Here is a 15219-nt window from a genome sequence, read left to right as displayed (position 1 = left end):
AAGTAGCAGCATAGTGGTAGCCATGAGACTGACTTATCATACTTTGGAATATTAGGGTAATACGGAGACAGTGGGCACAAATGGTGTTGAATTACTTAGGCCAACAGCAAGAGCAAGATCAGCATGGTGTCAGCTCCCTGTGTTCCTTGTTCCACAGGATGACACAGAGCAGAAGGGACCAGGTGACAGGCTAGAGAAGCAATTTGTTGCTGACGTGAAAGGAGAAAAGTCTAAACTAGAGCCATGCATCTTTATAATATCTTATTTTTTATTGTTTTTTATTGGAGTATGGTTGATTTGCAGTGTTGTGTTAGTTTCTGCTGTATGCATCTTTATAGTCTTAATGGAATCCTTCAGCTGGGCTGTAAGGAAGAGAGGGGTAGGAGGCCCCGTGTTCAACTGGAAATAGGGGATAGATGAAAAATAAGTTTGTGTCAGTCTTCCATGAGACAGGAATGAGAAGCTATCTAATGGACTCTCTTCACCAGGCTTATCTTCTCTTTCTCTAGCAGAAATTTTAGGGCATTGAATTAAGATTTGGATCTGGCTGCTGTCAAGTCTTATTTATGTAGACTTTATGAACCTGTGTAATGTTGATAGAGTGCCATGGTAGAGCTTCATTATAGCACTGATTCTCACATGAGGGCTATTTTGTGCCCCAGAAGACATTTGTATGTAGACACTTTGATTGTCACAACTAGGAAGTGGAAGAATGCTACTGGCACTTACTAGGTACAGGTCAGAGACACTGCATTCTAAAATACACAAGACAGGCCCCTACAACAAAGAATTATCCAGTCTAAAATGTCGATAGTACTGGGGTTGAGAAATCCATCCTGTAGAGATCTCTTCTTTTTTTACTTCTTTCTTGTCCCCTATTGTTTGACAACAAATAATATACCTAATAGTTTTATTGTGAATTAATGATTAGCTACCAATTTAACTTCATAAGTTATTAATTTGATTATTCATGTGTAAGTTTTCCTGTCAAGATTGTTACTTTCTTAAGATCAGAACCAGTCATGCACATCTACATATTTCCTATTACATGTAATAAATAGTAAATAAATATGAGTTTTTATGGATACCTTAATTCAACTCATTTGTTCCCTTATCCCTAACCATATCTGGTATAGTAACTTATCCTAGTAAAACGTTCCGTTTAATCAACAACCATTTTGTTACATTAAGCATTAACAAAACCCTTTCATTTTACAGTGTTAAAATAGAAAATACCCGTCGTTGGTAGAGGCTACTATTTATTATGCAGTAACTTCATTGATCTTTCCATATGTCAATGACTAGACTTAAAGGAATGAAGGGAATGATACTTGTGTTGGCTTCAATGGGAACTGCATAACAGAGCCTTGGTTCAGAGGTTCAGTTATAAATTCACCTGTGCTATCTATTATGAAGCATAGGATTAATTTCATATGTTAATACTTGAAATTTAAGCATCAGATGTGTGCTAGGTATTTTCCTAGTAACTTTATGTGTGTCTTTTGGTCCTACAACTACTTTATGAAATAGGTACCCTAATACCCAATTTTGATAGATTAAGAAACTGAGGCTCAGGTTAAATGACTTACCCAAGATCACATAGTTAGTAAATGGATAAAATAGGTTTTGAGCCAAGCAGTCTGACTCTAGAACTTGTGCTCTTAACAATTGATTACATATTAATAATACATTGATATAAAGAAATGTCATGCTTATACCAAATATATTTTTACTAGGTTCATTTATGTGGTTGTTGGTATACCTAATTATATTCATAGAATACGTCATATACATGGTATGCCTAATTATATTCATGGAATATGCCCAGTTATATTCATGGAATACACTCTGTCAATATATAGAATTCATAGAATTACATAGTTTGATACTTTTTACTTATTTACTAGATAATTTACCTTAATGTCTGAATAAAGGTTAAAGAAAACATTAAATTTTATTTTACAAACTGCATATGTCTAGAACATATATTCTGGTTCTTAAGTGTAATTTAAATTGTTTGATAATATGTTTTATTTATTTAAATTTTAACAGGGATAGTGGAATTCCACCAGAAGATGTGCAAACTTATGAAACTGTGAAGCAGAAAATTGAAGGTGATATTTTGCTCAAGTCCAGGCTTTATAGGGTTTCCTAAATACACTAACATTTTGAGATTTAAAGTGTAAAAATTTATAGCCATATAAATTATACAATGATAAAGATATTCAGTAGTAATTGATCTTTTCAGTACAAGGTCTTATGTTTCAAATTCTGGGAGTATACAAAATTAATAAAACTTGGTTTTTACCCTCAAAATCCACAACATGGCATGGATACAAGCATATTATGTATTATCTTAATATAGTGTAATGCATGAAAAAGATATGTGTTATTTGCCATGATTCCATAGAAAGGAGCCAGCTTGTTCAGCTTGAGAGACTTAAGGTTTTATGCAACCTTAAAGGGCTTCTCTGGTGGCCTCAGTGGTATAGAATCTGCCTTCCAGTGCAGGAGATGTGGATTTCATCCCGGGGTCTGCAACATCCCTTGCAGAAGGAAATGGCAACCCATTCCAGTTTTCTTGCCTGGGAAATCCCATGGCAAAGGAGTCTGGAGGGCTACAATCCATGGGGTTGCAGAGTCAAACACAATGTTGTGACTAAACAACAACAACAATGGATCAGTAAGATTTTGTCAAGTGTAGAAGGGAGATATTTGGTATTTTAAGAAGAGGGTATAGCATGAGAAACAGCATGAATAGGGAATTACCGCGTGTGTGTGCTCAGTTGCTTCAGTCATGTCCAACTCTGCGACGCCGTGGACCATAGCCCTCTAGGCTCCTCTGTCCATGGGATTCTCCAGGCAAGAATACTGGCGTGGGTTGCCATGTGCTCCTCCAGAGTATCTTCCTAACTCAAGGATCAAACCTGCATTTCCTCTGTCTCCTCCATTGGCAGGTGGGTTCTTATCACTAGGGCCACCTTACTACTGGTATGGTATTCAAGTATGGAGTAATAGGAAGGGATAAGATAGGAGAAAGCCTATGCCAAAGGATTAGATTCTGTGCTAAGGAACACTTTCTCCCCCCCACCCCCGCCAATATATTTAATTAGAGAATTATTGAAGACTTTTTTTTATAGGGAAGTGGCATGTTGAATTTTGGATTATTCTGGCCACTTTGAGAAGGTAGATTTGGGGGTTGGGAGTAAGAAAGGGAAGTTAACTGTTGTATCTTAAATGTGTGATAAGTGCCTGTTGCTGCTGCTAAGTCGCTTCAGTCATGTCCGACTCTGTGCAACCCCATGGACTGCAGACTACCAGGTTCCTCTGTCCATGGGATTTTCCAGGCAAGAGTACTGGAGTGGGTTGCCATTGCCTTCTCCTGTAACTGCATAGTGATACACCAATTCAACTGTATTAGAGTACAAATAAGAGAGGAAAGGGGGCAGATTTGGATATGAAAGGAAGGGAGATTAGATGATGGTAATCGTAACTGGGAGAATATAAGAGGAAAAGCAAGTTTTGTTGAGAAAATGGTGAGTTCATATCACTCAGTTGTTACGCACATTTTTTTAGATGTTACAATTTGTTGCCTGATTCAGAGAATCTACAATATTGGCAGCTTTGTTGCTTTTCTTAGACTTTTTGTGTTCTCTTTTTAAAAAAATATTTACTTGCATTTGATTGTGCTGGGTCTTCGTTGCTGTGCAGGATTTTCTCCACTTGGAGAGAGCTGGGGCTACTCTCTAGGTGCAGTGCACAGGCTCCTCTTTGTGGCAGAGCATGCCTGGGCTTCAGTAGTTGTGACTTACAGGCTCCTGAGTTCAGACTCAGTAGTTGTGGTGCAGGCTCAGTTGCTCTGCTCCATGCAGCATCTTCCCCAACCAGCGATTGAACCTGTGTCTCCTGCACTGGCAAGCAGATTCTTTACCAGTGAGCCACCAGGGAAGCCCAGGAATTTTCTCTTGAATGAGTTATTTAAAAAAATATGAAATTTAAATTCAATTGATATATATGATTGATATTGAAACTTATAACTATTAATTATTTCAGAATTCATAAAAACACACTCAACTGAAGAAATTACAGATGTTTCTGTGACTGAGCCACGTAAGTTTCTACTCATTAAACATCATTGTATTAATAACTTCTGTTATGTGTATTTCTATAATTTTCTATAATTTAAAATAATAGTTGTTAAGTTAAAACATAAATTCCCCGTAGTTTGGAGCCATACACTTGAGCTGGCTATCAAGTAAATATTGAAATTCTTACTTAGCTACTGCCTACCAAAAATACTGTTTTGTTTTTTTTTTTAATAGACTCATTTTTAAGGAGTTCCATGTTATTACTTGGCGTGGAGGATTTTTAATTATGATTAGAATATGCTACAAAAGTGTTTCAGAGGTGGTAGACCTTTGAGGAAGGAGCAGTGATAAATTTAAGAGGTCATTTGTAGACTCTGTTACTGTGAATTACAGATCATCCCATATACACTTATACTTTGTAGCTGAGTACCTATCAATTCATGAATATAAAGAGCTGCTAGAATTCAAACTTCTGACTACTTATCAACAGAAAGGAGAAACTGCCTTTTTTATGTCTTAATACTGGGGAGAATTTTCAAACAATCATGTTATGTGTGCTGTGGAATACTGTTTTGGAAGTGGAAAATAAGACTTGGTTGGAAAAAGTTGATGGTAATCCTGTTCTTTCAGCTTCAGCTATAAACTCTAACAGTGTCATGTTTAAATGAAGGCCTGCTATACGTTCTACAGTACTCCCAAGATCTATAGAGACTTCTGATTTGAGGCAGCCCTGACTGAGTAGGTTGGATAGAAAGATATCTAGAGCTTTGGAGTAGACAGTAAAAGTCTCTCTCTGCTTTAGGGGGAACCATTTGCATGTCTGTGGAGCTCGCTCTTCCTCAATCTATGCCACTGTCTTCTGTCTACTACTGTGCCCTGTGAATTCTAGCTGCTTTGGCCTCTCCAGTCTCTAAACCTTGTCTGTGAACTCAAGACCAGTAACTTTATATGGGTTTCCCTTCCTTATGCTGTGGTCTGAACTTCAGGCAGTAAGGTAGGGTCATCATTGAGCAATTCTTTGTTTTCCTTCTGTGAAGGATTACTGCCTTGTCCCTTCTGTTTTCTGAATACTATATCGTATATTTGTCCAGTTTTTAATAGGTTTAAAGTGAAAGTGTAACTCTGGTCCCTGATGCACCATCATGGACAAAAACAGAGGTCTCTGTGCCCACTTATAGACCAATGGAACACGTCTTCTAATCATAAAACCATTCTAAAATAGTAAAATTTTTACTATTTTTACAAGTAAAAATTTTACTCATAATTTTTAAGGAAAAATTTGGCTACTTTAACTTTTAAACCACTTTGTTAACCAGAGACACTCTGCTCAGAAAAGGGTCTTAACTATAATAGAACAGTTCAATGAGACTTGGAGTCTCTGATCTTTTTTCTTCTGTTTTAAGGTAATTCAGAATGAGGTCTTGAGGAAGAGCAATTGGATGATTTTCCAAGCTGTTCCATTTGGCAATGGATATGTAATATTCTCATCTACACGTTCTATGCTACTGAGCTGAAATTCCTGAACTAGTAGAATTGTAGATATGGACCCATTTTAGGGGCTGCCATAACAAATCGCCATAGACTAGTGGATTAAGCAATAGAAATGTATTTCTCATGGTTCTGGAGGCTGAGAAGTTCAAATCAAGGTTGCATCCTGGTCAGGTTCTGATGAGAGCTTCCTTCCTGTATTGCAGATGGACATCTTCTTGCTATGTCCTTAAATAATGGAGAGACCATGAAGAGAGAGCAAGCAAGCTCTCTTGTGTCTCACATGGCTCCATTCTCATGATTTAATAATCTCTCAAAGACCCCATCTCTAATTATTATTGTATTGGAGATTAGGATTTTAACATGAATTTGGGTGAACACAAATACTCAGTCCATAGCAGGGTCCTTTCTCCCTCTTGAGAACTGTTTTTCAGATTGTGACATAAATAATACTTGATTTCTTTGTAAACTTTTACTGTATACAGGACATAATTTAAAATTATGTGCTATGCTTTTATTGGATTAATTTTAAAATATTGTTTGTTATACCATATTACTTTCTGTATAAGCATTATTAAATACTTTCTTACCTATAAGAAATTCTGAATTTTATTCTTCTAAAGCTGACTTCTTCCAATATACTCTGAATATTCAGGGAGTACTGACCCTCCCAAAGCAAGGTCTCTGGTTTACTTAGCATCTTGATATACTTGATTTATTTGGTCCCCTTGTTATATGTTGCACATTTCTGCTGTTTCCTCGTTGTTTGGTTCTCACATATAGCAGTGAGTTTTGTCAGCATATACATATAGCCCCTCCCATTTGTAATACCTTTAAATGTTTTCCTTTTTTTTTTAACAATAGAAACTTCTCCTGTAACTAATCAATTGAATACCATGTTGAAAATATTTGAAAATCAGGCAAATAAATTAGAAAGGTAAGCTTCTAAAATAACTCCTTTTCCTCATTATAAATACAAGTACATATTTATTTCAGATAAATTGGAAACATAGAAAATAAAACTACTGTTAAAAATTTTAATTTTGCTAATTTTTATGATATGTTTAATTTTGAAGCTTAAAATTATAATCATACAGAATGTGAAGCTGTATGGCCACAACAGAAAATAGTATGTCAATTCCTCAAAAAATATGATTCGTTTTTTTGGATCATGAGGTAGAGATAAAACAATTTCATTTCTGGGAATGTAACCCCCCAAATTGAAATTACAGTCTTGAAGAGAGATTTGTACAGCCATGTTCACTGTAGCATCATTAAAAATAGCAAAGATGTGGAAGCAACCCAAGTATCCAGTAGTGGATGAAGATAAAGAAAATGTGTTGTATACATACAATGGAATATTATTCAGTCTTAAAAAGGAAAGAAATTCTAACATATGGTACAACACGGATGAATCTTGAGGACCTTAATGCTGAGTAATTATAAGCCCGTCGTAAAAGACAAAATTGTGTGATTTCACTTATGAGGCATTTTAAGTAGTCAAATTCACCCAGAGAGAAAATAGAATGGTGATTGCAAGGAGGGATGAGGAATGGGAAGTTCTTTTTTAATGGGTATAGAGTTTCAGTTTTGCAAGATGAAAAGAGTGCTGAGAACTCAGAATAGTCAAAGAACTCTTAAGAAGAACAAAGTCGGAGGTCTCATACTTCATTAATTTTAGCTCTGTATACACCTATAGTACTCAAGACAATGTAATATTGGTGTAAGGATAAACCTATATAGATCAGTGGGCTAGAATGAATGGAAATAATGTCCAGAAATAAATCATTACATTTATGGTTAACTGATTATCAACATGGAGGTCAAGACCATTCAGTAAGGAAAGAATAATTTTTTTTTTAATAACTGCTTAGAGAACAATATCCATATGCAAAAGAATGAAGTTGGATCCTTTTCTTTGTGCCATGCACAGAAATTAATTCAAAATACCAGATGTAAATTTCATAGCTAAAATTAAACCTTTTAAATATAGGAGTAAATATTTTTACTTAGAGTTAGCCAATGGTTTCTTAAGATATCAAAAGAACAACCAACTAAAGAAAAAATAAATGAACTTAAAAATTAAAAACTTGTGCTGCAAATAATACCATTAAGAACATGAGAAGACAATTCATAGAATGTGGAAACTGTTCATAAATCATGTATCTGATATGGAACTTAGACCCAGAATATACACAAGAAATCTTAACCTCTATCATAAAGATAAATAATCATATTTGACAATGGGCAAATAATCCAAATAAGTATTTTGCCACACAATATATACAAAGGGTCAATAAGCACAGGAAAAGATACTGAACATCATTAGTTACTAGGGAATCAAAACTATAGTCATATACATCTTCGTATCCACTAGCACTGTGATGGCTATAATATCAATGAAAACAATTGGCAGTAACCAGTATTGGCAAGGATATAGAGAAATTGGGACCCTCATACATTGCTGGTGGGAATTTAAGTGGTACATCTGCTATGGAATAGTTGCTAGTTGCTCAAAATGTTAAATATACAGTTGACATATGACTAAGAAATTCTGTTTCTATATTTATACCTAATAGAAATGAAAATACTTGTCCACACAAAAACTTGTACAAGTATGTTTATAGTAGCATTATTCATAGTGGCCAAAAAGTGGAAACAACCCAAATGCCCATAAACTGATAAATGAATTAATAAAGTGATTATATCCATACAATGGAATGTTATTTGACAATAAAAGGAACACAATACTAATACGTGTTACAAACATTATGCTAGGTATAAGAAAACAGTCTCAAAAGACCAATATTTTGTAATTCTTTTTATATGAAATATATAGTGACAGAAAATAGACTTGTGACTGCCAGGACTGAGGTAGTGCTGGGAGAAATGGTGAGTGAGTGCTAATGGCTACCACATTTCTTTCTGGAGCAATTAAAATGTGCTAAAATTAGATAGTGGTAATAGTTACTGTTGGGCTTTCCCGGTGGCTCAGCAGTAAAGAATCTACCTGAAATGCAGGAGACACGGGTTCGATCCCTGAGTCAGGAAGATCTCCTGGAGAAGGAAATGGCAACCTACTCCAGTAGTCTTGCCTGGAGAATCCCAGGGACAGAGGTGCCTGGTTGGCTACAGTCCATGGGTTCGGAAAAGAGTTCAATACAGCTCAGTAACTAAACAACAATTGTTACTCAGTGAATATATTAAAAGGTATTGAATTGTATAAAGTGAGTTAATTTTATAGTATGTTAATCATAATAAAACTTTAAAAAATTCTGATTATAATTAATAAAAAGCTCATTAGTCCAAAAAATAGTTTATCTGTACTATGGAACAGTTGTCAGCAAGCTGCAGTCCATGAGTTTGATATTTGGCAAAACTAATACAATTATGTAAAGTTTAAAAAAAAAATCTAGCCTGAAGCTTGTTTTTGTTTATAAAGTTTTGTTAAAACACAGCCATATCCACTGCAGAGCTGGCTGGTAGTGACAAGACTAACTGGTTTGTAAAGTGTAAAAGACTCACTATCTGGCTCTTTACAGAAAAAGTTTGCCAACTCTTGATATGGAATAAGAAATTGTATTTAAAGGGAGTGAGAGGAATCTATGTTTACCTATATAAATAGATCTCAGAAGTTGTGTTAAGTGAAAAAAATGTTGAGAACATATCCAGTGATGTCATTTATATGAAAAAGGAAACAAAACAAACATCCAGCTCATTAAGAAAAAGTGTACAATAGGTATATAAAGTGTCATAAATCCATGGAACAAGTTTTGGAAAGATACACAGCAATCGAACAGTATCTCTAGGAAGAACACTGAAATTTTGGAATGCTAGTCAAAGTATACTCTAACCTTATTTATATTAATTTTTTTTACATAGAAAATACATGATATTACATAAATAAAAATAAAAATTTTAAATTATATTTTTGGTTTGTTTTTCAGAGCTATGAATGAGCAACTGATGTTAGAGGCTGTAAGTATAGTGCTCTCAGTTTGAATTTGCACTTTGTCCTTGATGTTGCTGATAGATGCTTAGTTTATTCAAGAGATTTTTATGCATATGAGAGCTGGAAATTTTTATCTATTCTTTTGATTTTAGTAGACTTTATTAAATCACTCAGAAACACTTGACTTTTGAAATACTGAACTATAATATCCCACAGTCTCTGAATTTCCATTGTCAATCATAGTACCTTTGCCTCTTTCAGCACCTGTTATAACTTCACTATGCAGATTAATACCAGTGGTTCATGATTTCTATGAGTTAAAAAAGACTTTTTTACTTTAATAATCAAGTACCCGAATAACCTCTCCATATTGATATGTTTGCTTTTCATTATTAATGAAGTTATAATACTTGTTTTTAGAAATACACACAGATTCAAAGTGATCTCCAAGTATTATCAGAGGAGAAATTAATGCTGGAAAATGAACTACAAAAGTTGAAAAGTACAGAGGTTAGTTAATTTTAGTGTCTGAAAATGGCATACATACCAGTACTAATAATTGATAGCCTGTGCTCAGTTATGTCCGACTCTTTGCAGCCCCATGAACTGTAGCCTTCTAGGCTCCTCTGTCTGAAATTTTCCTAGCAAAAATACTGGATCTGGTTGCTATTCCCTACTCGAGGGGCTCTTCTCTACCCAGCGATTCAACCTGGGTCTCTTATGTCTTCTGCATTGGAAGACAGATTCTTTCTTACTAGCACCATTTGAGAAGCTCTATTAATTGGCAGCAACTGTGTTTTGAAAGGAGAAGGCAATGGCACTCCACTCCAGCACTCTTGCCTGGAAAATCCCATGGACGGAGGAGCCTGGTGGGCTGCAGTCCATGGGGTTGCAAAGAGTCGGACACGACTGAAGCGACTTAGCAGCAGCAGCAGTGCTTTGAAAAAAAAAGAATGCTATGTTCTAAATTACCACCAGTCAGTTCAGTCACTCAGTCATGTCTGACTCTTTGCAACCCAACGGACTGCAGCACGCCAGGCCTCCCTGTCCATCAACTCCCAGAGCCTACTCAAACTCATGTCCATTGCATCGGTGATGCCATCCAACCCTCTCATCCTCTGTCATCCTTTTCTCTTCCCGCTTTCAATCTTGCCCAGCATCAGGGTTTTTTCCAATGAGTTGGTTTGTATCAGGTGAACAAGGTGTTGTAGTTTCAGCTTCAGCATCAGTCCTTCCAATGAACACCCAGGACTGATCTCCTTTAGAATGGACTGGTTGGATCTCCTTGCAGTCCAAGGGACTCTCAAGAGTCTTCTCCAACACCACAGTTCAAAAGCATCAATTCTTTGGTGCTCAGCTTTCTTCACAGTCCAACTCTCACATCCATACATGACCACAGGAAAACCATAGCCTTGACTACACAGACCTTTGTTGGCAAAGTAATGTCTCTGCTTTTGAATATGCTATCTAGGTTGGTCATAACTTTCCTTCCAAGGAGGAAGCATCTTTTAATTTCATGGCTGCAGTCACCATCTGCAGTGATTTTGGAGCCCAGAAAAATAAAGTCTGATGCTGTGTCCACTGTTTCCCCATCTATTTCCCATGAAGTGATGGGACTGGATGCCATGATCTTCGTTTTCTGAATGTTGAGCTTTAAGCCAACTTTTTCACTCTCAACTTTCAGTTTCATCAAGAGGCTTTTTATTTCCTCTTCACTTTCTGCCATAAGGGTGGTGTCATTTGCATATCTGACGTTATTGATATTTCTCCCGGCAATCTTGATTCCAGCTTGTGTTTCTTCCAGTCCAGCATTTCTCCTGATGTACTCTGCATAGAAGTTAAATAAGCAGGGTGACAATATACAGCCTTGACGTACTCCTTTTCCTATTTGGATCCAGTCTGTTGTTCCATGTGCAGTTCTAACTGTTGCTTCCTGACCTGCATACAAATTTCTCAAGAGGCAGATCAGGTGGTCTGGTATTCCCATCTCTTTCAGAATTTCCCACAGTTTATTGTGATCCACACAGTCAAAGGCTTTGGCATAATCAATAAAGCAGAAATAGATATTTTTCTGGAACTCTCTTGCTTTTTCCATGATCCAGGGGATGTTGGCAATTTGATCTCTGGTTCCTCTGCCTATTCTAAAACCAGCTTGAACATCAGGAAGTTCACGGTTCACATACTGCTGAAGCCCGGCTTGGAGAATTTTGAGCATTACTTTACTAGCGTGTGAGATGAGTGCAATTGTGCGGTAGTTTGAGCACTCTTTGGCATTGCCTTTCTTTGGCATTGGAATGAAAACTGACCTCTTCCAGTCCTGTGGCCACTGCTGAGTTTTCCAAATTTACTGGCATATTGAATGCAGCACTTTCACAGCATCATCTTTCAGGATTTGGAATAGCTCAACTGGAATTCCATCACCTCCACTAGCTTTGTTCGTAGTGATGTTTTCTAAGGCCCACTTGACTTCACATTCCAGGATGTCTGGCTCTAGGTCAGTGATCACACCATCGTGATTATCTGGGTTGTGAAGATCTTTTTTGTACAGGTCTTCTGTGTATTGAGCTATCTCTTCTTACTATCTTCTGCTTCTATTAGGTCCATACCATTTCTGTCCTTTATCGAGCCCATCTTTGCATGAAATGTTCCTTTGGTATCTCTGATTTTCTTGAAGAGATCTCTAGTCTTTCCCATTCTGTTGTTTTCCTCTATTTCTTTGCATTGATCACTGAAGAAGGCTTTCTTATTGCTTCTTGCTATTCTTTGGAACTCTGCATTCAGATGTTTATATCTTTCCTTTTCTCCTTTGCTTTTCGCTTCTCTTCTTTTCACAGCTATTTGTAAGGCCTCTACAGACAGCCATTTTGCTTTTTTGCATTTCTTTTCCATGGGGATGGTCTTGATCCCTGTCTCCTGTACAATGTCACGAACCTCATTCCATAGTTCATCAGGCACTCTATCTATCAGATCTAGGGCCTTAAATCTATTTCTCACTTCCACTGTATAATCATAAGGGATTTGATTTAGGTCATACCTGAATGGTCCAGTGGTTTTCCCTACTTTCTTCAATTTAAGTCTGAATTTGGCAATAAGGAGTTCATGGTCTGAGCCACAGTCAGCTCCTGGTCTTGTTTTTGTTGACTGTATAGAGCTTCTCCATCTTTGGCTGCAAAGAATATAATCAATCTGATTTCGGTGTTGACCATCTGGTGATGTCCATGTATAGAGTCTTCTCTTGTGTTGTTGGAAAAGGGTGTTTGTTATGACCAGTGCATTTTCTTGGCAAAACTCTATTAGTCTTTGCCCTGCTTCATTGCGTATTCCAAGGCCAAATTTGCCTGTTACTCCAGGTGTTTCTTGACTTCCTACTTTTGCATTCCAGTCCCCTATAATTAAAAGGACATCTTTTTTGGGTGTTAGTTCTAAAAAGTCTTGTAGGTCTTCATAGAACCGTTCAACTTCAGCTTCTTCAGCGTTACTGGTTGGGGCATAGAGTTGGATTACTGTGATATTGAATGGTTTACCTTGGAAACGAACAGAGATTATTCTGTCGTTTTTGAGATTGCATCCAAGTACTGCATTTCAGACTCTTATGTTGATCATGATGGCTACTCCATTTCTTCTGAGGGATTCCTGCCCGCAGTAGTAGATATAATGGTCATCTGAGTTAAATTCACCCATTCCAGTCCTTTTTAGTTCGCTGATTCCTAGAATGTCGACATTCACTCTTTCCATCTCTTGTTTGACCACTTCCAATTTGCCTTGATTCATGGACCTGACATTCCAGGTTCCTATGCAATATTGCTCTTTACAGCATTGGACCTTGCTTCTGTCACCAGTCACATCCACAGCTGGGTATTCTTTTTGCTTTGGCTCCATCCCTTCATTCTTTTTGGAGTTATTTCTCCACTGATCTCCAGTAGCATATTGGGCACCTACTGACCTGGGGAGTGTCTCTTTCAGTATCCTATCATTTTGCCTTTTCATACTGTTCATGGGTTGATATATTAAAATATTTTAAAGCTATTGCTAGGGAAATATATCAAATTTTTGTGTATTGTAGTTTGCATCTACAAACCTAGTCACACTATCATAATGGTTAGATTTTTATTTTTCTACTTGCATAATCGACATATCTATAAATGATAGACCAAATTTTCTTTCTTATACTGGCAAAGATCTCTAGAATAACACTGAATAGACATGTTGAAAGTGGGCATTTTTTATTCCTGATTTTAAGGGGAATTTTTTTTTTTATTCTTGTGATCAGTCAGCCTGCCTTTCTGTTTCTCTATCTGTCTCTCAAAACAATGTATCAGGGTAAAGGACTTTTTCCTTTTGTCATATTACTTTTTCATGAATTTCTTTTTATACTGCATAAAATTTCTCCAACCTCTGTTCAATGCCTTGTTTCAAAGCCACTTGCACAGTTTTAGTTGTGTTGCAACATCACCCTGCTTTCAGGTAGCAATGTCTGTATTACTTTTTAATTTGCTGCTCAGTGGGTTGCTTTATTGATTGCTTTAGAGTTTACAATCTTGTTTTTAACTTATTGTAGTCTCTATTCAAGTGATATTAAATTACTTTATGTATAAGAACCTTAAAACATACTTTCGTTTGTCCCTTTCCAGCTTTTGTGCTATTGTTTTTAAACATTTTACTACTGTACAACACAGTTATTAGTTTTGTTGTATAATATTGTCCTTTAAAGAGATTTAATTAACAGGAAAATAGTGTTTATATTTACCGAAATAATTATCATTTATTGTATTCTTTATTTCCTTATTTCCATCTGGTATCATTTTTCTTCTCTTTGAAGGATTCTTTGTCATTTTGTTGTGCAGGGTTGCTGCTCTTTGAGTTCTGGACGAATTTTTTTGCCTTCAACTTTGCAAGATATTTTTTCTGAATAAAGAATTCTCGGTTTACGTTTTCCCCCACTTTCCAGTGCTTTAAAGATGTTGTTCCTTTTTCTTCAGGCTTGCAGTATTTCTTGCAAGTAGTCTGTGTTCTCCTTATTGTGTCTGCTTTTCTCCTCTGTCCATTTTTAAGATTTTTTTTTATTACTGCTTTAAAGTAATTTGATTATATGTGTCTTGGGGGTTAGTTTTCTTTATACTGTTGTAGATTTGCAGATATATAGTTTTCATCAAGTTTGAAAATAATTGATCATTATTTCTTCAAATATTCTTTTCCCACCCCTTTTCTCCATCATGAACTCCAGTTGTAAGCATATTAATCCATTTGAATTTATCCCATAGCTCACTGATGATATGTTCATTATTTTTTAATTCTTTTATCCCTTTCATTATTTTAGTGTGTTTTGATTGCCCATATACTAGATTTTTCTAAATAGGAAATACATACCAAAATTCAGATTTAAACTGAAAAACTATTTGGCAACCTTAACAATTTTCATTAAAAATGTATTATTATACTAACTTTCTGTGTTTTATGGAAATTATTACACTTGGTGTTTAACTTGTGAGAACTTTGCTATGGTGAATTTGGTATCTGTTGGAAGTTGTGGTCTGAAATAGGAAATAACCACTCAGTATCATAATAGCTCTCTATTATTAAGCTTGTCTAAAATTTTTAGTAATCTAATTGTCAAATTTTTTATACTTTCTTGTATAAAATAACCTGATACTACATAGTAGTTCAAAAATAGTTTAAAACATCTCAGTTCTG

At 36.0% G+C, this 15219-nt stretch overlaps 1 protein-coding gene across 25 annotated transcripts in view; it reads left to right on the top strand.

The window, feature by feature from the left end:
- The window catches only part of CCDC7 (coiled-coil domain containing 7), a 275288-nt gene that overhangs the window by 16030 nt on the left and 244039 nt on the right, over positions 1–15219 (top strand). For 24 of the 25 annotated variants that reach the window (XM_070800790.1, XM_070800784.1, XM_070800785.1 and 21 more), the window contains 5 exons: positions 2053–2114; positions 4054–4110; positions 6441–6513; positions 9524–9554; positions 9949–10038. In XM_070800790.1, coding sequence (XP_070656891.1) covers positions 2053–2114; positions 4054–4110; positions 6441–6513; positions 9524–9554; positions 9949–10038 — 313 coding nt within the window. The remainder of the gene's footprint in view (positions 1–2052; positions 2115–4053; positions 4111–6440; positions 6514–9523; positions 9555–9948; positions 10039–15219) is intronic. The other variant, XM_070800783.1, reaches the window with a different exon arrangement.

Source organism: Bos indicus, chromosome 13 (assembly GCF_029378745.1).
Source record: "Bos indicus isolate NIAB-ARS_2022 breed Sahiwal x Tharparkar chromosome 13, NIAB-ARS_B.indTharparkar_mat_pri_1.0, whole genome shotgun sequence".
Classification (NCBI taxonomy): Eukaryota; Metazoa; Chordata; class Mammalia; order Artiodactyla; family Bovidae; genus Bos; species Bos indicus.
Note: the sequence above shows the minus strand (reverse complement) of the source record. Positions and strands in the feature narration are given on the sequence as shown.